General features: G+C 37.3%; 1 protein-coding gene across 2 annotated transcripts in view; it reads right to left on the bottom strand.

Annotated features, from left to right (window-relative positions):
• Kcnip4 (potassium voltage-gated channel interacting protein 4) overlaps window positions 1-21,946 on the bottom strand; it is an 896,578-nt gene that overhangs the window by 674,100 nt on the left and 200,532 nt on the right. Inside the window, exon 1 of one of the 2 annotated variants that reach the window (XM_070012218.1) lies at window positions 18,987-19,264. The exons of the other annotated variant lie outside the window; for it this stretch is intronic. Coding sequence (XP_069868319.1) covers window positions 18,987-19,074 — 88 coding nt within the window. The 5' untranslated portion in view covers window positions 19,075-19,264. Of the gene's footprint in view, window positions 1-18,986; window positions 19,265-21,946 lie in introns of those variants that run through there. 2 annotated transcript variants of the gene reach the window in all.

Genomic DNA, 21,946 nt, shown 5'->3' with positions numbered 1-21,946 from the left:
TTTACAAGGTTCAATTTGCAAGAAATGTACTCATTACCTTAGTTATGTAATTGTAACCCCTCTGTATAGCACCTTTACAACAAAATAAAATAAAATTTAAAACAAATTATAAAAAATAATAAAGATAGTTGAAATGGATTGTGAAACTAGAAATTGTATTTCAAAATAGAACAGTATAAGGACAATCTTTTTATTATATTAAGTGAAGTAAGCTAAGCCCAAAGAAATATAGGTCCCATCATTTACCTTATTTGCAATAACTAGTATATGTCTGAGACAAGCAGAAACAGTCAGATAAGTTGATGCTGGTGAAATGAACCCCAAGAATAGGACTCAAATGGTTTTTCTTTCTTGCTATTTTTCTAACATATTTATAAGACAATCTTCTACTTTAGTATGAATTTATCTTTTTCCAGATCTAGTTGACTAAAACGTTAACTTGTATATCTTTAATGTTCAGTACATAAGTTGAATTAATTAACAGTACGGAGTAATGAACTATTCTCTCATGTTATTCTAAGTAGATAGTCAGCTTTACACAGGTTTTGTAAACAGTTATTTTCAGCATGTAACACTAAACATGAATGAATAATGAGACCTTTCATTTCTATATGATTGAATGCAAGTCAATGTTACTGAAGACCAAGTTTGGTTAGCTATTAGCTGACACACTTGTTTCTACACATGGCTTCAAAATGCCTAGCTCATTTTATGACTTAGAGAAACCAATATATATTCTCATGCTCCACCTGAAACATAAGAGAGGAGAAATGAAGACAAAACTGTCTTATCAGCAGATCAATCTTTTAAATACTACAGCCTTAAAGAATCTAACAACAAGTCAGATTCAGAATGCAGAAGACCATTGACTCGTCAGCAGCAGCATTAAAGAGATACTGCTATCTCTTTACTGTATTTACTGAGTTTATACATCATCTAAATCTCTTAGAATGACAACCAGAAACTTGGCCCTGATAGAAATGGAAGACCATGTACCAGAAGACGTGTGTGTGTATGTGTGTGTGTGTGTGTGTGTGTGTGTGTGTGTGTATGTGTGTGTGTGTGTGTACAAAATATACTTCTATGTCATTACTTGATTATGGGTATGAGTGATCTCCTTTCTAACTCAAATCAGCTTTGTGAAGATGCAACTCCATGTATATACTTCTGAGTAAAAATCGCTTAGAGAGTGACTTTAGGAGATGGCCAGTAGTGGGTTGATTTAGCCAACAATAGTCATTATCAGTGCATAATATTCCTCAATTATATTGAATAAATACATCTCATAACGGTGATTGCACTTTTTAAGTTATCTTGAAAGTTTTAGCTCTAGAATACTTAGCCAGTAATAAATGTCCTCATTTTACATTTGGATAATAAAACTGGGAGTAAGTGTTCATGAATAACAACTCAAGAACCAGAGTTTGTCTTTCCTACTCTTACAACAGAATTTTCACCCTACACAGCACACCTTTCACCTCTAAGTTGGCCAACCCTAGAGGAGTGTAACCAAACCCCAGTGACCTGGTCTCCGCTTATAGCTGTTCAGGGTTCACATTCCACCCAGCACTTCCAAGTGAAAACGTATCACGTGTGAGGAACCTCTGAGCTCACACACACACACACACACACACACACACACACACACACACACACACACACACACACACAGAGTCAGTTTTTGTTAAATAATTTAACTTTAAATAAGACTCTCCTAAAAAGAAAATTTCCATTTTTCCATAAATGCAAAATTACTTGGTAAACAAAATCTGTATATCTTCTCATGATGTAGAAGCATTCCACCACCTAGCTCTAAGCTAAGCCTTATATTTGTTCTTTGATTAGACACAGAGACACAGATTTCTGAAGGGTGCTAAAGATCTCTCTCCAATAACTTGACGATATTCACTGATGCTACACAAAGACGGAAAGAAAATATGAGACATTCTTATGTGAACTAACTGAACATTAATGCCAAGTCTCAGTGACATTAGAGTCAGCTCTGTCCTGCCACCAAGTATTCAGACACTGGGAGGATCTGGGGTCTGGACTGTTGGAAAAAGAAAATAGATCCGAGCTTATTTTCTAGAACAAGTTCCCAGCCCTTGCAAGGCCACAAAGCTATTAGTTAAGTCTGGTCTGACAGCAGGATATACTAAGACAATTATATTGAATCTCATGACACAAAATGAACTTGGATTCCTAGGGCTACAAATTCCTCATCTAGATGGCAGGGACAGAGTACAAGATCATTAGTCTGTGATTAGTCTAGACTAATTCCTACTCTGTAATTGTTCTAGAATTTGAAGCATAACAGAAATTGTCTTTACCCCCAATTAATGAAATAACAATTACAAAACAAAAATAAAGTGAATCCTAGCCAGGCACCATTGGCTCATGTTGGCAATCCTATCCACTCCACAGGCTGAGACCTGAATGCCATGGTTTGAAGCTAGCCTGGGCTGACAAAAACAAAAGCTGATGAACTCCAATTGAGCAGCAAAGAGCTGGAAGTAGAGGTATGTGACTCAAGTGGTAGAGCACCAGAATTGAGGGGAAAAGCCAAACTAGAGTAGCATAAGTCTCTAAGTTCAACCCCCAGCATTGCCACAAAATAAAAATTAACAAAAGGATTGAATTGCATTATCTTCTCAATTTCAATATAATCTTCCGAGTGGCATTCTAACCTGAAATCAGATACTGGATTAAGTAAGCTCCAAGCTTGATGAGACATGACTCTTCTTGGAAATCGTAGTAAGGACTCTCGCCCACCTCTCCATTCTTGGCAACAAGTAAATTTTGATTTTTTACTTCTATGCACTAGTTAAAATGCAGAAGAGTTATGTCTGAAAGAATCTGTCAGCAGAAATATTCATTCAAGGAACTTTCTTTTCTTTCATGTATGAATATATCAGTGCTACGTTTGAGGTCTTTGTCAAAACAAGTATTTGGACTAAAATGTTTTGTTTTTTAAAATTTTTAATAAGATTTAATTGTGAGAATACTGTACAGAGGAGGGGCTACAGTTACAAGGGCAAGGTAATGAGTAAATTTTTTATCAAGCATTGTTGTCTCCTCCTTTGACCTTAACTATAACAGTTATATTTGGAAAGATGGAAAATATCTGTACTGCAGAAACTTTATATAACACTGGGTACAACCCATGAGCCATTACTTCTTCAAGCATATCAGATAAGATTATGTAATTCATATAAAAACCAGACATTAAAAAATAAATGTATTGCCTCTTTTGCCTTTTTGTTTTGTTTTGTTTTGCTTTTGCTGGTCTTGGGTTTGAACTCAGGGCCTATTACTTATTTGGTTTCCTTGCTAAGTTGGTATATGCTGCCACTTCGGCCACATTTCAAGTCTGAAGGTATTGCTTTTTATAAGGAATAAGAAAATACTATGTAAGATCTATGTGTGAGATGAGTTTAAAAAAAAACTGGTAAAAGTAAATTAAATGTCTTTTCCTTCCTCTAGTCTTCTAAGGACACATATCAGGAAAAAATATGGTGCGAGTATTTTAGCAGTGAAAACACATTCCTATAGAAGTATTTCAAAACTACAATCAAGGATATAGATTATAAAAACGGGAGAAAATAAAACTGCAAAGTTAAACTTTTGCCGTTAGCAAATAGCTGATCATTAAATAAGCTAGACAGTGAAATCTAGAGTCCCTTAGGCCATTTGCTGATTATTGGTATTCTTTTGAGTTCATAGTTTCAATATTATGCATCTGAAGTTCTAAATTGTAAAAGGCATCTGCCTGACTCACTTGAAGAACTCTATTTTAATTCAAAGGGTATATAATTAGAATACTAGTATTCTAGCACTTCGAGATATTTTTAAAGTTGTTTGAAAACTGCTATATCATCACAGAAGGTTCCTCTCTGGCACAGAAAATGAAGAGAGTTGCTCAGTGTGCTTTTGAATCTACATTTTTTTTTGATTGCCCTCTTCTCTCCTCCCTTCTCAGATTGGACACCCTGATTTCAGCCCTGCAATGAGGTTCCTGAAGCCATCAGCTGCTAGTAAGACTCCCTACAGTCTTGCTTTAATGGTGGATTGCCTGAGCTGCATTCTGCACCCATTTTCCATTTTTCCATCCACCTAGACTACTTTACCAGCAATGCCATTGAACTTCAGTCTACACTGCTACTCCCCTATCCAAGGTCCCACTCCCCATTTCTTACTTGGATCTACCCTGGACCTTCTATTTAGAAGTAGATGGTAACAACTATAAGCCACACCATATCTGTTCTAACTACACAGCTCTGCCACTTTAATACAAAAGCAGCCTCGGGCAATACGCCAATGAATAAGCACAGGCCACCTTCCACCAAACTTTTATTTTTGGACACTTGATTTCAGTTTCATATCATTTCCAACTGTCCTGAAATATTCTTCTCCTTTTGATGATTTTTATTTTCATAGTTTAACAATGCAGAGGCAATTCTTAGCTAACGGACCATGTAAAAACAGACAATGGGCTAGATTTGGCCCCCGGCTAGAGTTTATTGACTCTGTTCTATAATTTAATTGTAACTCTTCGGCTCCGGATCCAGCAGTAGCTCTCTGTTTTGTTCAAAACAAATGCTCAGGCCCTCACCACAGCTGATAAGGTCACTTACACCCTGGCTGCCCTTTTCCTCTCTACCTTCATCTCCAATTACTTTCTTGGATTTTCCTCTTTTATAGCTAATAGATCTGATTTTGCTTCTGTAACAAACCAAATACAAGCCTGACTTGGGACAATGAGGACTAGTTGATTTTCCTGCCTACAATCAGCCTCCCTTACCCACATATATTCCATGGCTCTCTTGCTCTCTTCAGGGTTGTTTTGTTTTATTTTGTTTTGGGTCTGGTCGTGGGACCTGAACTCTGCGCCTGGGTGCTGTCCCTCAGCTCTTCAGCTAAAGGCTAGCGCTCTACCACTTGAGCCACAGTGCCACTTCTGGCTTTTTTCTTTTTGCTTATGTGGTGCTGAGGAGTCAAACCCAGGGCCTCAGGCATGCAAGGCAAGCGCTCTACCACTGAGCCACCTTCCCAGCCCCTCGCTTCAAGGTTTTGACTCTCATATCATTCTCTCAGAGTCTATCCTAACCAGCTTATTTCCATTTTAACTACCTTTGTTTTGGACCAATTTGCCCTGCCAATTAGTTCCTATGCTGAAGTTAAACCTCACTACTTTAGGATGTACAATATTGAAGATAACGATCCTCAAAGTGGCAATTCAGTTTAAATGATGACTTGATGTTGAACCGTCATCCACTCTGATCAGTGCCTTTAGAAGAACACATTTACTCACACATAGACAGCAGGGCCATGCATCCATGCAGCTGAGACTTTGTGAGGAACAGCAAGAGCCCACAGAAGAAACCCAAACCTAACCAAACCATGATTTGGGGCTTTCCAGATATCACTGTCTCTTACGTGAGTCATCACCTTTGTAGCATTTTGTTGTAGAAGCCATAGCAAACTCAGTCATACTATAATCTCTACAGTCTTCATAAATACTCATATCCAATTATATTTTATTCAGAGTAGTGTGTTTGTACGGGTGCGCATGTGTGTGTGCATGTGCGTGCGTGCATGCACGCACGTGCACTGGTTGTAGATCTTGAACTAAGATCCTCTTACCCTTGCTTATAAGCTTTTGCCCTCAATGCCGGTGCTATATTACTTGAGCCACATCTGTACTCATGGCCTTTTGCTGTCTAATAGGAGATGAATCTCCCAGGTTTGTTTGACTCCCTGCCAATTTCAAACCACAATCCTCAGAGCTCACACCTCCTGAGTAACTAGTATGACGGTCCAGGTGTGGGCCACCAGTCCTCGGCTCCAATTATCTAGAGTGCTTATCACCTACTAACTTTCAATTAAAAATGAATAATTTGGTACTCTTATTACCCATCTTCCCAAGACATGAGGGCTATTTTTGTTCACTCTTATTACCCATCTTCCCACAACATAAGGGCTATCAATTTTTGTTGACTGACATACCCCATATTGTCAGAAGAGTTACCTACAAAAGCTAGGCAAGGAAGAAATCTCCACTGCAGAAATAAATTCTAGAAATCCGTTGATCTCTGGCTATACTTCTCTGTGTCTCTGTTTTTCCTGGGAGATCTGGTTGCCTGCTCAGCATCTTAATCCACGATCTGTAAAACCCAGCTCAGCTACTGTCACCACAGAAAATGGCTCTCACGCCACCAACAAAAGCGGGATCCCTCTATGGGCCCTACTAATGCAGTCTGCAACTCTCTTGTGGCATATACAACGTTGAGGTCCCTATTGAATTTGTTATTCCTGCTTTATCTTTTCCACTAAATGCTAAGTTCCTTTACGGTCCAGCTGTTGCCTCCAGCAGTTTCAAATCCCTCTTCCTGCCTTCTGCGTACACCACACATACCAGAGATGCAATAAACATTTACTGGGCTTATGAAGAGTATTATTATAAAACAGCTGTTACTGAATATATTATGTCAGGCTCCATCTTGAGTCTTATGTCATTACCCTTATGAAGCAGGTATAGAGTGGTTTCAATGACCATTTCTTTCTCCTAGAAGTAGTGGGATTCGAACTCTGGGCCTAGTGCTTGCTAAGCTAGGGGTCCACCATTGGAGTCACAACTCCAGGACTTTTTTGCATCAGGTTATATTTCAGATAAAGTCTTACTTTTGTTTCTTCCTGGATTAGACCGGGACAGCAGTTACCCTACCTGTACTTTGTATGTAACTGTGATTACAGGTATGTACCATGACTGAGATGGGGTATCAGTAATAGTTTTCTCTGGCTCCCTTAGACCCATGAACCTCAAGAACTCTGCCTCCTGGGAAGCTGTACTAGCCCTGAGCCACTATACCCAGCCCTATTTCTGTTCTATTCATGAGGTCACCGGAGTAAAGGATCAGCATAACTTCCGCAAGATAATACAGATGTTAATGGATGAAGATTTCAAACATGATTATCATTTTACAGAGGTAAAGAGCTATAGTTCTCTGTCTAAGCAGTAAAGCAAAGGAAGAATGAAAACCTGAGCTCCAGTGGCTTATATCTATAATCCTAGTTACTCAGGAGGCTGAAAGATCATGGTTCAAAGCAAGCATAGACAGAAAAGCCCATGAAACTCTATCTCCAATTAACCAGAAAAACTCCTGATTGGAAGCATTAGCTGAAATGCTAGAGTGCCAGGAGTAAGAAAGCCAATCTAGTAAATATATGGTACTAGCATAAAAAAGAAAAATAAAAAAATAAAAAGAACTGTTATTTTTAAATAAAAATATCATTCTCAGTCTAAGGGGAACTAAACAAAGAAATATTCATCTAAGTTCTCATCTAGTTTACTGTCTTCAGTGTGTCAGCTGGACATTTCTACCGACTGCTTTGCTCTTTCTCAACCATCATCTTTGTGTTCATTCTTCTAATTTCAACATTGCCTGAACTTCCTCAAATCCATGTTTTAGCATAAAAACTTTTCTCCACATCTCATTTTATTGGTAATACTTTTAGATTTAAAACAGAAAAAAAAATATGCCTTATAATCTCACCTACTTGGAAGTCAAAGGCAAGAGTACCACAAATTCCCAAGCAGCCAAAGGTATTTAACAGACGTTGTCTCAAAATTAAATACAATTGAAAGGGTTAGGCATATTATTCAAGTAGTAGATCATTTACTTAGTATGTGCCCTAGGTTCAATCCCTAACATCACAAATACAAAATACAAAAACAAAAACAAAACAATAAAACAAAGACCAAACAAGACAAAACTGGTGAAACATATTAAATAATTTTAGCTTTACAAAAGGTAGGCTCTTCACACTTATACATACTTCTTCATATTTATACATACTATATGATACTATACATACTATATGATACTATACATCATATAGCATTTCATAAACAGTTCGATAAATCAGTATATTCTTAAATTGGATCAGGTGTAACTAATTTCCCCTTTAGTTATTTTTGGTTGTTTAAATTCTGTTGAACTTTATTATGAACTAGAAAATCAAAATGTGTAGAGTTACTCTTCATCTTATGTCCTGGTGAAGAAAATCTTGGCATAATTACCAATTAAAAAGAACATTAAATTCAAAGACTTCACAAAAATATCCATGTTACACATGTTCAAGCAATATCCAAGTTACCTGACATTGTTTAAGTAGGAGACAGCTTGATAGGTGGGCATTAAATATAGTTATGTATGTCCTTGAACTATATAAATCTTAAACTTTGCCATTTTTGAAGGAAGTTTGTGAGTCAAGTGTTCTACTTCTTGAATATTTTAAAATCATGTCAAGTAAGTAAACTTTGACATTTTCTGAGGACATCAAAATGATTAAATACTGTTAGTCACACTATTTTGTATAGAATTATTAAGATTCCAAAAGGGGGCTTAAGACTCTTGAGTGAATACTAATCTCAATTACAGTCCTTAAAAATTCTGGCTTGCAAAAGTACTGAGTGGTTACATAAATAGGAATCACTTAATTTTTTCAAATGTGGGTATCATGAGGCGAACTGGAATAGTTATCTGTTATAACCCTGGTGAAATTGCTTGAGCATCATGGATTCGAATATCTTTTCTGAAAATAATGACATCAGTCCAAAAGATTTATAAGGTGCACTGAGTTTTGAGACATCTGAAATCCAGTATTATATTGTATATAATATACTAATATATAGAATGTATACTACAATATCATTCATAATACAATAATATAGTCTATGCAATATAATAAATTCTACATAATATAATCCAATGATCATATTCATTATTTATATGACACTACATGATTTGATACACCTATGGTTGCCAGTGAACATTTTGCTATTTTGACTTAGAAAAGAGCTCCAGTGCTTGGCTGGAGACAGGCAAGGAAGGCCCTGTGGAAGGTACATTCATACATATTTGGGAACATGCCCAGCAGTCAGTTGTTTCATTTCCCTTGGGAAACTTAGTAGACACGGCATAAAATTGATTTTAAATTTCGAAAAGTGTTTTATAGAACTGGCTCAGAGCTCTTTGAAGCCTTTTGACTTTTGTTTGGTTCAGGAATTTTAAGATGGCTAGGAAATTCTTTTATGCATGTCCCATGATAGAATACACTCTATATATCTTAACATATTAAAGATGAGAAAGCTGAATGATCTGGGCTATTCTAAGATGGTGACCTTGGAAAATGGAAATCTTCCTATCGTAAAAATGAAAACATGGGGCCAGGGCAAGTTTTGCCTTTCACAAGAAGAAAACTATAGTTTGAAACTGATTAACCAAAGCCTAGTAATATTTCACTGGTAAAAATCTCTAAGGATAGAGTACAGTCAAGGTACACATGGTCTCTCTGTCTTTGTCTGTCTGTCTGTCTGTCTGTCTGTCGGTCTGTCTCTCTCCCACTCTCAGTCATGGGTCTTAAACTTAATGCCAGGCTGCTGTACGTAAGCTCTTTTTCTCAAGGCTAATGCGCTACTACTTGGAGTCATAGTGCCACCTCTGGTTTTCTGGTGGTTAATTTGAGATAAGAATTTCAAGCACTTTCCTTCCCATGCTGGCTTTGAACCGTGATCTTCCTCTCAGCCTCCTGAATAGCAAGGTTGTATATTTTTGTTTCAAGCTTTTTAATCCTAGTGGGAGATTAAAATCACCCATACAAAGCACTTTACCCTACTCAACAATGTAAAATTATACCTGTTTTTGCTTATAATTAGAGAAAATTCTGGGTTCCAGAGCTCTGGACTGTCTATAACAGTTTATACAACAAAAGAGCAACAGGAGTGCAATAAGAAAACAGCACAACTGAAGCAGGTATTAGAATAAGTAGCTTAATGTCTAAGATCAGAAGTGGTAGAGACTAAGTCTGTCTACCAGCCCTGGGGAAGATACGCAGGTCCCCAAGGGCCTCACCAGCACCTTTTGGTGAATGAGGCCGCATCTTCTGCTTCTATGCTCTCAGACACACTGGTGTTTGGGAATCTAGTTATATATCCAGAACCATTTTCTATGTACACTTACTACGCTCTAGAAGTGGTCTTAGTCCTGGATTACAGGAATGAACAAACATGATCTTTGAGAAATAAAAAGTTTTATTTTCCTCATCTATAGACAACCATGAATTACTTTGGGTAGTAGTAATTTTTAAGAAGGTGGCTATAGTTTTGGACATTGTGCATGATTTTCTGCTACAATTTTTTTCTGATTGTGTCTTTGTTCTCTAAAAGGATAATTATTATGGTCTTGGCGATATGTACAATCTGTAAAAGAAATTTCAATAGGCTGATACAAAAGAAAGTCACGGGTGTGAGCTATTTTGCTATGGGCTAGCTAGGGAATGACTTATTTGGTAATTTTTTTTCTGAGATTTAAATTCTTCAGGGCAACTTTGAGTTGGACTAAGGAAACCATGCAATGAAACCAATAGATGGGATCATGAATAACCTAGCTGAACGTCTCAGTGCCAGCACATATATCCTGAATTTGGCCCTCTGAGCTAACTAAACTCCCTGTAGAACACACAATGGAATGGCAAGAATCCAATAATCGGAGTCAGAAATGGCACATTAAATTATATGTGCACAGAAGCTTACTTATTTATGCTATCTTTTTCCTCATACCATAAAATGTTGATCTATATATTTAGTAAATGTTTATCTATATATTCAGTATAGCTACCAAACCAAATATCATTTTAGCCTTTTAGAGGATTGTGATATGCTTGGGCTTACTGGCTGAGTCTGTTCAATAATTGTTGTAGTTGAGTAATTAAATATGGAACAATAGGGGATAGACAACTCAGACTATGATAGCTCAAAAAGGAATTAAATCAATAAATATCAGAGTGAAGCAGGGCTCCAAGGAGAAGAAAAAATGAGATCTGAACAGGTGCTTAGCTGATGGAATGTGACATTGAATACCTGACCACTCAAAAAGCAACAGAAGTTTTCTTCCGGCCAGAGAATAAAACCCTCGAGTGGGCGTGGCTGATCTGATCATCACCACAGCAATCTGGTACTGTGTGCTAAAATGCTTTTGAACAAGGCTACTTTTTACTACATATCATCCTGCTCATATTCTCTGTTCAAGCTGCTTTCGATCTTTCCTTGCTTTTGGCTTCTCATCAGCTTGGACCACCATAATTTTTACCAAAGAAAATATGTTGAAGGTTCATTGCCTTGATTACTTGTCCATGGTCCTTGACTATCCTTGGTAAAAGTCACCACGGGCAGCTCTGTCTTTGAAATCTCAGCATATGTTGTTGGGTCAAGTTAACTAGCTCATAATTTTTGCTGTATTTTCAGGGTAATGTAGGGAAGTTAAGAATCATAAAGAAATAGCTCACAAAGACTGAGCTCCTATAAAGAACTTAATAACCCTTACTTGAATGAGTAAATGGATATTATAGTTATTAAAGACTAATAAAATCAAAAGCAAATGAGTTTTCAAAAATTGAAGTCATTTATATAAGTTTCTTTCTATTTATTCCTAATTACCGGGAACCATAATAATGATTAGGTATCCAATTATCACTGATGAAAATTTAATGTAAATAAAACAAATAGAACATCTTACAGATACGACATCAGTGGTAGTGACAAAAGTTACCATTTGTTGAATGCTTAGTAGCAATAGAAATATATGCATTTTGCTGATGACAGGCCCCAGTGTAGAGCATTAAAGAAACTTCCCTGAAGGTGGGATTCAGGATAAAGAAATACAGCACAACATGACTTCACCCTTTCACTGCAAATGCTGCTGCTCTCAAGAATAACTGAGGGTCACACCATGTATGCTGCTCTCCTGGAATGTGGTCCTAGGATATGAGTGGGTTTTTGTAAATGTACTCTATTAATGTTACAGTCATTACAAGCGGATGAAGGACCTTATAGGAGCAAAGCAAAATCAGATAGTGAGCTAGACATGAGATATATAGCAAGGATGCTAAATGACGCAACATTTATTATGAGTTCTCTCTTGTAATCAAAGCTGGTCATACTCTCTCCCCCTCTCCCCAGCCAAGCAGTCAGCCCGATTCTCTGACTCTTTCTCCCCGAAAGTGGAATACAATGATTAATCTGTTGCAGAATCCTGTCCACTTTCTCTCAAAGCAGAATATGAACACTAGCCCCCAACAAAGAGCAAATTGAGACATCCTCATTTGACACTACTAACTCCAGTAGGCAGGAGAATGTAGAGCCATACTTTCAGAGTACTTGATGAAATCTGTCTTTATTGTGGTTGTTGTGTGTGTGTGTGTGTGTGTGTGTGTGTGTGTGTGTGTGTATGTGTGTGTGTGTTTGTCTGTATGTGTGTGTGTGAAACAATTGGGCAATACTATATCACAGTCCTGATATATTCTATCATGATCAGTAGACTTCGTTTTCTTCTATTATGAAAGGCCTAGCCACTCTTAGACTCTGCTCAGAGCTTTCCCATCCATTCATCCCTAACTTAAATGGATTCCAATTATTTAAAAAAATCCTCTTGGAGGTAAAATATAACTTTATAGCAACACTGAAAATCTATCAATATGCCTAGCAATAATGAAACACAAGTATATGCAGAGGGCTGTGCTGTCTTACTATAAAACAAGCATCCTGTTGTTTTTATTAGTTATCATTCAGTTTTCCCAATTACAATCACATCCTCTCTAAAAGTGATTAAAGTTGCTTCACGGTACAGGATTACATGATTTACAAAACTTAAGGAACACACAGAGAAAGTTGGGGAAGAAACTTTGTAGTCACCATGAGAGCTGAATGATGATGGGGAGACAGGAGGTAGAGAGGAAACAAGAGTCACTCAGAGAAAGAATTAGCTGCCTCATCCCCCTTGCAATACCTTGGAAGGGGGAGCAACATGATCCATGTTAGAAACTTAACAGAAAGAAATCTCAGTCAGGTAACCTCAGTGGTGGGTGACTATAAAATAATATGCAGAAAACATTTTTTTTTCCTGACAAGAGTAGCTGTTCCGTTGGCATCTACAGTGGGGTATATTATGGTGTGGATCTGAAATAGGCCCCAAAGGCCCATGTGATTAAAAAAAAAATCTCTGGCCCCATTTGGGCCATATTGGAAATTGGTGGACATTTTAAGAGGTTGGGCTTGGCAGGAGGTTTGGCAGTCATTGGAGATGTGTCCACAGAGAAGATAACGGGACGCCTGCCCCTTCCTGCTCTCTTTCACATCCCTGACATTTCAGAGAAGTTATTCTCATCCTCCACATTGTTTGTACCTTGTTTTAGACCCTGAAGGAGCAGACACAAACTGATGGTGAGCAGATGCCTCTAACACTGTGCGCCAAAATGAACTTTTTCACTTTCTAGGTTTATTATTTACAGTATTTGTTCTAGTAACACAAAGCAGATCCACACAGGGCCAGTCTTTGGTAGTGTAATCAGATAATCAGAATGTAGGAGGAAATAGTCAACAATATCTGACATTGTTTTTCCGTTCCTGTCCCTGTGAGTTGGCTGTATCCCTGATCAGAAGCTTCTATTCCTGTCCAACTGCTTACTACACACAGATTCCCTGTCTGAACTCGAAAAACAATTTGTGATTCTTATTGCCTGTCCCTCAGTGGTCAGTGAGTAGTCTGCTGTTAATTACTTCTAAGTTCATATTATATCTTGTTGGTTTCCTTACACGTGCCCAGATAGTCTCCTCATCAAATTCTTTTCCTGAGTATAAGAATTTTTCCTGCTAGAAATATAATTTTTACAAATCACAGTCAATGCACCATAACCTTATTGTCTTGTAATGTGAAACTTAGGTATTTCTTCAAGTACTGAAAATGAAGTATTGATGTGTAATTGCTGACATTTCTGACAAGAATGCTCTGATTACCTTAACCAAGAGGTACAAATGAATCTCTTCCTATGAAAATTATCTTCTTCCTTCAGACCACATTTGGAGTATTGATTTAGTCAATTAGTCTATAAAAGAGAATAAATAAATCATTCTGAAGAATGTGAGTTTAGAGCGACTACTCCTCTAGAAATATTACAATGAAAAAAAATTGTCTTCTTTTTGGACTAGAGGAGCATTTAGGCCTCACAAACTTCCCTGACATGTTCATTATGAAAAACAGAACAGAGCATGATAGGCATAAGGCATTAACATGAGAATTTCTTTATAAATTCCTCCTTCCCCTTTTAAATGAGTGTTTGGTCAATTGACATTAGGGATTCTCTTATCAGATTTGGCAGCAAGACTTTCTGGATTGTAAGCAAGATCTTGAATTATACCCCCCAAAATGCTTTAATTCTTCATTGAAAAGTACAACAGAACAAATCTAGTCTGCTCATAAAGTTTATCAAGTTAACTTGGCTTGGACCAGAACCATGGTGCAATCAAGTGGAAATACTTTCTGTGTTTTCACTTGAAAGCAGGTTTCGAGAGAAAGAAGAACACAAGAAAAACATATACAATGCGCTTTATGAGCATTTAAATCACACAACTCTGACATAGTGGTCCAATTTGAAATTTGAAAGGATGAATTTAAAGAAAAAAAGTAAAACACAATGAGTAGCATAATCTCAAGGGAATATTAAGAATGCTTCCAGCTGTCCCATGGTACGGCTGTAGGAATTGGGTAATAGAATTTTTTTTCAGAAAGGAATCTGAATTTTGTTATTTTTAATTCTATTTGTTCATTGGGGACATATCCTTTATATGAGATGTAATCTACTCAAGTACAAATGTGGCTGGGATAAGAGACAAGAGAGGATACAGGAGGGCCAGGAAATGAGAAATCTGGTCCTCTGAGCTATAATTACAAGGGGGAAAGGGGGAGAAAAAAAGAAAGGGTATGTGGTTAAACACTGTGTTAATTCTCTGATTTTGCTAAGGGTAACCTTTTATTTTCTTCTCACATTTAATCATGCAGCATAAAAGTATAAAATGTCTACATATCTGCCCTACATGCAAATGTTTTCATATTTAGCCCGATGATGACTTGATACACAGTGAGGTTCAAAGGTATCATGTTAAAGTTGGAAGCCACTAAATAGACATTTATGAACTATGCCTAGATGTGTGTGTGTGTCTCACCCTCTTTCTTTCCCTTTCTTTCCCTTCATCTTTCCCTCTCTCTTGTCATTTCTTCCTTCTTTCCCACCCTCTCTTTCTTTCCCTACTCTTTCCCACTCTCTTGTGATGGAATGACAAAGTCTTACTTTGTGTTTTTATTACTATAATTTCATTAAAATTGAAACGCTTTAATCTACTAGTTAAACAGCAATTCAGAGAGTCTTTCATTTAAATTTCCTCTGCTTCCCTTAGGTGAAGAGTTGAACTTTGCCATACCTACAACTTATATTCCTCAAATCTGACTCAGACCTCCAGGCAATATCCAACTCAGACATATGTTTAGGGACTTGCTGCTGATAGAAAAATGTCTTCAGGTCTTGATTATATCCAGAACACGATGTACAGTATATAGATAAATGTCACAACAACCTTCCAATAAGTAACATAAGACATATTAAATCATACAAATCAGAAAATATAGTTTATACCTGATATAGCATTCCCCTTCTCAAAATAGTGTGCTGTATGGGTTTGATTGATACACAAATTCCCCATTAATAGAAGCATCAATTTCCTAGAGTAATCTTTATGCCCTATACCCATTTACTTAGCATCTCTGCTAACAGAAACCTCAGCTAGAACTGAATATAACATCATACACATCAAGTGGCGGGTCTCAAATTGGGAAACAATTAAGATAATTGATCTTACATTAAGCCTTGATACAGTTAACTGGAAGCTATTAACTTGTAATGTCAACCTATGGATTCTTCTAGTTTATCATCCATAACAAAGGATCAAGGAACAAATTTATGTTTACTTGATAAGTAAAGCCAAAATATGTATTTGTAAAAATCCATTCTCATTGTTTGCTTTGGGTTTGGTTAGGTTTGTCTTATATTTAGTAGAGGTTCTGCTATGCAACTCAGGCTAGGATGGAAGTTGAAATCTTCCAGACTTAGCTTCTTAAATAAGCATGTACAATGTAAAAATGGTTTTATATGAAAAATGTACATCAGGAGGTTTGGGGGAACATGAAGGTGATTATTGTTCAAGTACTTTATATGCATGGGTAAGCGTAGAATAACAGAACCAGTTGAAATTGTATGGTAAATGGAGGGAAGGGATGCCGAGGATGACAGAGAGGGTGAGATTTTGCATACATGGAAATGTCATAACAAAACCTCCTGCATTACTAATGTATATTGCCAAAAACAACTTTTTAAAAGTTTCTGGTAAAATGAATATTATTTTATCTGACAAAGTTTTACCACTCAATCTGTACTCTCTAACACAAATATTATTTTAGAAAAATTTCTAATATAATTATTCATTGATAAGTAAATGTAAGTACTGTAAAGGTCTCAGGGGAAAATACCATTGCTTCCCTGTGACTTGTGACAACACTAATAAGACACATCAAGAGAAAGTTTTGCATCCAGGAACACTTTTTGTACTCTGGATTTTCTATTTATATACACACATGGGTCATTTTAGTAACAAATGAGAAGCAAGTGCCCAAACTACTCATCATGCATTTCAGAATTAACATGTATCCAAAAGTAAAATTCAGTATCCCTCTTTCTTCAGACCTTAACATTAACAAAAAAAAATCCAAGAATAAAAGGCTTGTTGGTAGAGAATTTAAAACAAAAGGATCACACTTTTAAAAAGTATGTTCATATTATTGTAGATTTTGATAAGTACAAAACGTATGTTGCTGATCACTCAGGATTTAAATCGCAACTTCTTACGTATCTAACCTTACAGCAAAATTTTTAAACTGATTCAGCTGTGCTTCCGACTTCTTCATTAATGACTAGCTAAGGGACTTGAAAGCACTCTAATGAATTTTACATTAGATCCTGCAATATGAACAGTGTATATTATCACAACATCTAGTCAATGCAGAAATTGGCGTTCTCAAGTAGAATTCTGATGAGTTGGAAAGAATCTGACTGGATTTCACACTGATTATTATAGATATTAAACAGGATATATGTTTTTTATAGTAAAAGTTGACATCACATTGCTCAGGACTTCAATCTGTTTTCCTATCTTATGATAATTTGTGAGTCCTACTTCTCAAAAAATCCAAAGTCAGTATGCTTGTGATTATTTTTATTTTTTTTTCTACTAAAGATCAAATAAAGAAACTGAATCCATTTGTACTGAGTGCTAAATATGCAGGAAATAAGGTTCAAATATTAATGCTATGTTAATGTTTTACAATACTGTCTACAAATCATTGGACAGCTTGAATACTAATAGTATTTTAGATTGAATGTTTCCAATCTGCGAATTTGTAACCACTTGCCATTTCTACAAACATCTTTGAAATTAGAAGTTTCCTCTGCAACAGAATACACATAAAGGGCAGAATACTAAACCTAAACTCAGAAAGAACCAGGTAGCCTCTTAGAATCACTTTATCAAAAAGAAAAATACAGACCACCACAGAAAGCACAAGGAGAGGATTATTTCATAAAATACTTTTCTAGCTTCATGCCAAGACAAAATATCACATATCTACCATCCTCTCATGGGCCACGCTGGGTTGAATATTTAATACCAATAAACATGTAACAGTAGGGTCAGATTGTTCAAATTATTCATAGTACAAATGTGAAGATCAGGTAGGAAACACACAGAATTCCAAGCTAGCAAAAAAAAAAAAAAAAGTCAAGAGCAGCCTGTCAGTATATTATTCTTAAAAACCTCAGACTCTCCACAATTTGTACTGTTTAAATATTAGCATTTACAGGCTATTGGCTATTTACAGGAAGTTAATGTCAGAGGATTAACAATCATCTTTTAATCTATTAAGGGTGTTGCTCTGGAATCAAAGGATTATCAGAGTTAATTATCTCAGAATCGTATCCCTTCTTCTCACTGACACCACAGTTGCATATGTTGTTGTGTAAAGAACACAGAAGCCAACTTCTCTACATATAAAATGAAGCTCAAAGTCATTTCCCAACCTATACTTCACTGGGCAGGTTTCTTTACCTCTCTCCTTTTCCCCATTATTTAAATATTTTAAAAATAAGATAATTGTTAAGTTAGGACTAGAAAAAAAAATAAAGTTTACAATAATTCTCCTGGACCGGGATCAAAATGTAGTATTATATTAACCAAGCTCTGATCTTAAAGATGTTGGATGATCCATCAAAGCCTCACCTGTCACTAATTTAATGATGACACCCAGGAATTTCATGAATTAAAAAATAAACATGTTGGTTTAGTCTCATAATTATGGAACACGTTAAAAAGATTTTCTTGTTACCAACACTATTTTAATAGTATAAATGATTAAATATTGAAACCCACTGCAGTGAGACAAATATGAAACCACTCCTGGACATTGTTTTACTCTTTAGCTATTTCCATATTTTGCTCACATTTTGCAATGAATGCAGAATCCAGAGAGAAATACCTTTTAACTCTTTCACTGCCAAGCTCAAATACTGGAAATAATCTATGGATTATAAAGATCAAAGAGTTCCAGAGGGTTTTAAATGCCTGCAGAAAGAGCAGTCAACGTGCTTTTTCAGTAAACCGCAGTACAAGCGGGAGTGAGGAGGGGGGGAAACTTACACAATCATGCTTTTTTCCCCCTTTCCTTTTTAAAAATCTTTCCACTCTGCAAACACTGCTTTCTTAGACTGAGGTACATCTAAGAGCCACACTACCATGAAGATAAATGTACATACAAATAATATATATATATATGAAAAAAACAGAGAATCCACCCCCAAATTAGAGCTGCACTACACATATTTTTAGAAACAGAAATATCAGCAAGCACTCTCAGTTGCATTTCTCTGGCTAACATTAGAAATAAATCACAACAAAGACATTGTGAGCTTTTCCTACTCCATTTCAACTTTGTTACCATACACTGCCAGCCTCAATTAGAAAAACAGAAACAAAAACCACAATTCATTACCTGTATGAAGAGAACCTGTTAATAGTCTGAGAAGGTACTGGGCAAATTTCAATATCTCACGTTTACATCGTTTTCTACAGCCACTCATCTTAATCAACAAGGGATTCCTCAGAGGAGAGCCAGAAGTCTTTGCCAATAGGGGGGAAAAAAAGAAGAAAAAGAAGAGGAGGAGGAGGAGGAAGAAAGAAAGAAAAGAAAAGAAAAACAGCACGACAGTTTCTGAGAGGGGGAAGTTCTGTCTCAGTTTATGTCACAGGCTGTCTTACAACTCCTGTGGATCTGGCTGTGAGTGTCTGAATTCCTTTTAGAAGCTAGAGAAGCCGGGTTCAGATACAAGAGTAACGGGGAGATGAGAAAGCGCAGCTTCTCAGGAGGCTCGCCAAGTTCTTGGTGATAACAACAAACAGGCTGTGGGCTCACACTTGTAACCCAGCTCGGGTGCAGCGCGGCAGGCATCCCCTCTCCCGGAGAAACTGCATCCTGGCGCGGACCCTGCCAAGGGAGGCGGGGCCTGCCATGCTAGCTCATCAATGAATCAGCATGTAAGCAGGTGAGGATGACAGCTCCAGGGGCTGAAGCCCTTCGGAGACCAAGACGATCCCGCCCGCCGAGGCAATCAAGCCCACTGGGGAGACATCTCGGGCTGCAAAGCTGTATCCGATGAGTCCACAGAAACAGGAGAAAGGGGTGGGGAGCAGACTGGAAAGCAGGCTGTTCAAGGTCGGCTATCACACATGGAGTTAAGCACGTTCAGAAAACCTACACAGCGGGCAGGGAGGGGCAGGGTAGCTAGGTAGACAAAGTTGACCCGATTTTAAACTGAGTTGAAGATTTCCCACCAAATGGAAACAATGCTGTTCTTTCACAGTCATTGGCTGAGGATTGGGGGGTGGGGGCAGGGGGGAATAAATAGCTGATACTTAAAACTGGCTCCATGGACTACCTCGTCCAAGCCCAGGGATTTGGAAATGAGGGGAGGTTATGGACTGTTTTAAGACACAGTGGCCTGGAGACCACGATTCCTAAGCCTGATACTTTTCTTCCGGCAATCGAGCTCTAAAACTAATTCGTGGAGAACAAGGGCTGCCTAAGATTCCTGTTTGTAAAAGGCAAATACAACCTGCTGTCTCCCTACTGATTGACTTACTAGAACGATCAAGAGGCGTTATAGTTCTCTCAGGATGCTTTGCTGTTAAAGACAGTGTTATAAGGAGGAGCTATGAAGTCCAGAAAATTATACACTTGCATCTTTAAAAGCAGTTCTTCTAAATTCCTTGAACAATTTCTAGGTTTTTTCTATGTTTTTAATTAATACCCTCAGGACTTTGGGGTGATGTTTATTCTATATAAATATAAATATTATTTCTGTGGTATTTAGTATATATATATATATATATACTATATATATATATATATATATGGAGTGTGCAAACTCCTAAACAACCCATCTCATTTTATATGTTTAAAACAATTCTGTTTTAACTAATATTTTACAGTAATACCATGTATAAGATGATGTACAATAAAGAAAGACACTCTCTTGGAATCACAGATTTAAATACATGGCATAGTAATTCTGTAATTCTGTCACATTTCTACCAGATGCAGTAATCTCTCCCTCAAAATGGGTTAGTGAGTCATGCTTTCCAGGAATTTTTAAAACTAGTTGAAAAAGTTTAAGAGCAAAGTAGATTTGTATACAAAGCAAAGCAAAGTATATTTGAAGTTCTTGCTTCCATACCTTTGGCATGAAACACTCATTTCTGACAAAGTTTAAAATAGGTAGAAATAGCCAGTTGTCAGTGGCTCATGCCTATAATCCTAGTTACTCAGGACACTGAGATCTAAGGATCAAGGTTTAAAGCCAGTTCAGAGAAGAAAATTCCTGAGACTCTATTTATTTGTTTATTTTTATTGTCATTTTTTGTCCAAGACTCAAACTTGGTGCTTTTGCTCATTGAATGGCACACTAACACCTGAACCAACCCCTGTGAGATCTCACAAGGCTGAGATCTGAGCATACTGGCTTGAAGTCAGCCTGAACAGACAAATATGAGGGACTTTTATGCCCAATTCACTATCAAAAAGTAGGTGGTAGAGCTGTGGTTCAAGTGGTAGAGCTCTAGCATTGAGCAAAAGAGCCTTGGGAGGGGCTGGGAAGGTGGCTCCATGGTAGAGTGCTTTCCTTGCATGCATGAGGCCCTGGGTTCAATTCCTCAGCCCCACATAAGCAGAAAAAGCCATAAATGGCGATGTGGCTCAAGTGGTAGAGTGCTAGTCCTGAGCTGAAAAGCTGAGGGACAGTGCCCAGGCCCAGAGTTCAGGCCCCATGACCAACAACAACAACAACAACAAAAAAACAAAGAGCCTGTGGAAAGCATGAGAAGCTGAGTTCAAGCCCCAGATCTGGCACAAACAAAATAAAATAAAATTGTACTAATTTATCTTTCTACTTTGTGGGAAACTAAATATGTCTGATGGATTGAGGGATAAGTTGGCTTCTGGTCAGGAAAGGAAGCAGGTCATGGTTTCAAGAAGGCTCTTGTGACAATGGGGTTTTCTCCCAGAGTCTGTCTTCCCAAGGCATCTTGTCACATTCTGTGTACCTCAGTGGGGATAGGCATTGTTATGCTTTTCAGATCGTCACAAGTTGCAACATTAAACATGTGCAGCATAAAAATAGCACACCATGGGGCTGCTGAGGGAATGAGAACAGGGCCTTGCGGCAAAGTCACCGATTTCGAAAGTGGGTCTTGATAAAATAACAGACAAACTGGTGTCCATTGGAGACACACATCCCAATGCCAAGGCTGAGTCTTATTCCAGAAATGTCACTTTTCACCTACTTTGATAAATAAACTGTATGATTCCAGTTTGCATCTACTTTGGGACAGTATTGTGCATACAGAGCAAGGCAAAACCAAAGTTATTGACAGAAAAATCCTCCTTTTAGTGTGCCC

This window comes from Dipodomys merriami, unplaced genomic scaffold, assembly GCF_024711535.1.
Source record: "Dipodomys merriami isolate MVZ:Mamm:240054 unplaced genomic scaffold, mDipMer1.0.p SCAF_9, whole genome shotgun sequence".
NCBI lineage: Eukaryota > Metazoa > Chordata > Mammalia > Rodentia > Heteromyidae > Dipodomys > Dipodomys merriami.
The sequence above is the reverse complement of the archived record's forward strand: the minus strand, read 5'-3'. Positions and strand labels throughout refer to the sequence as shown.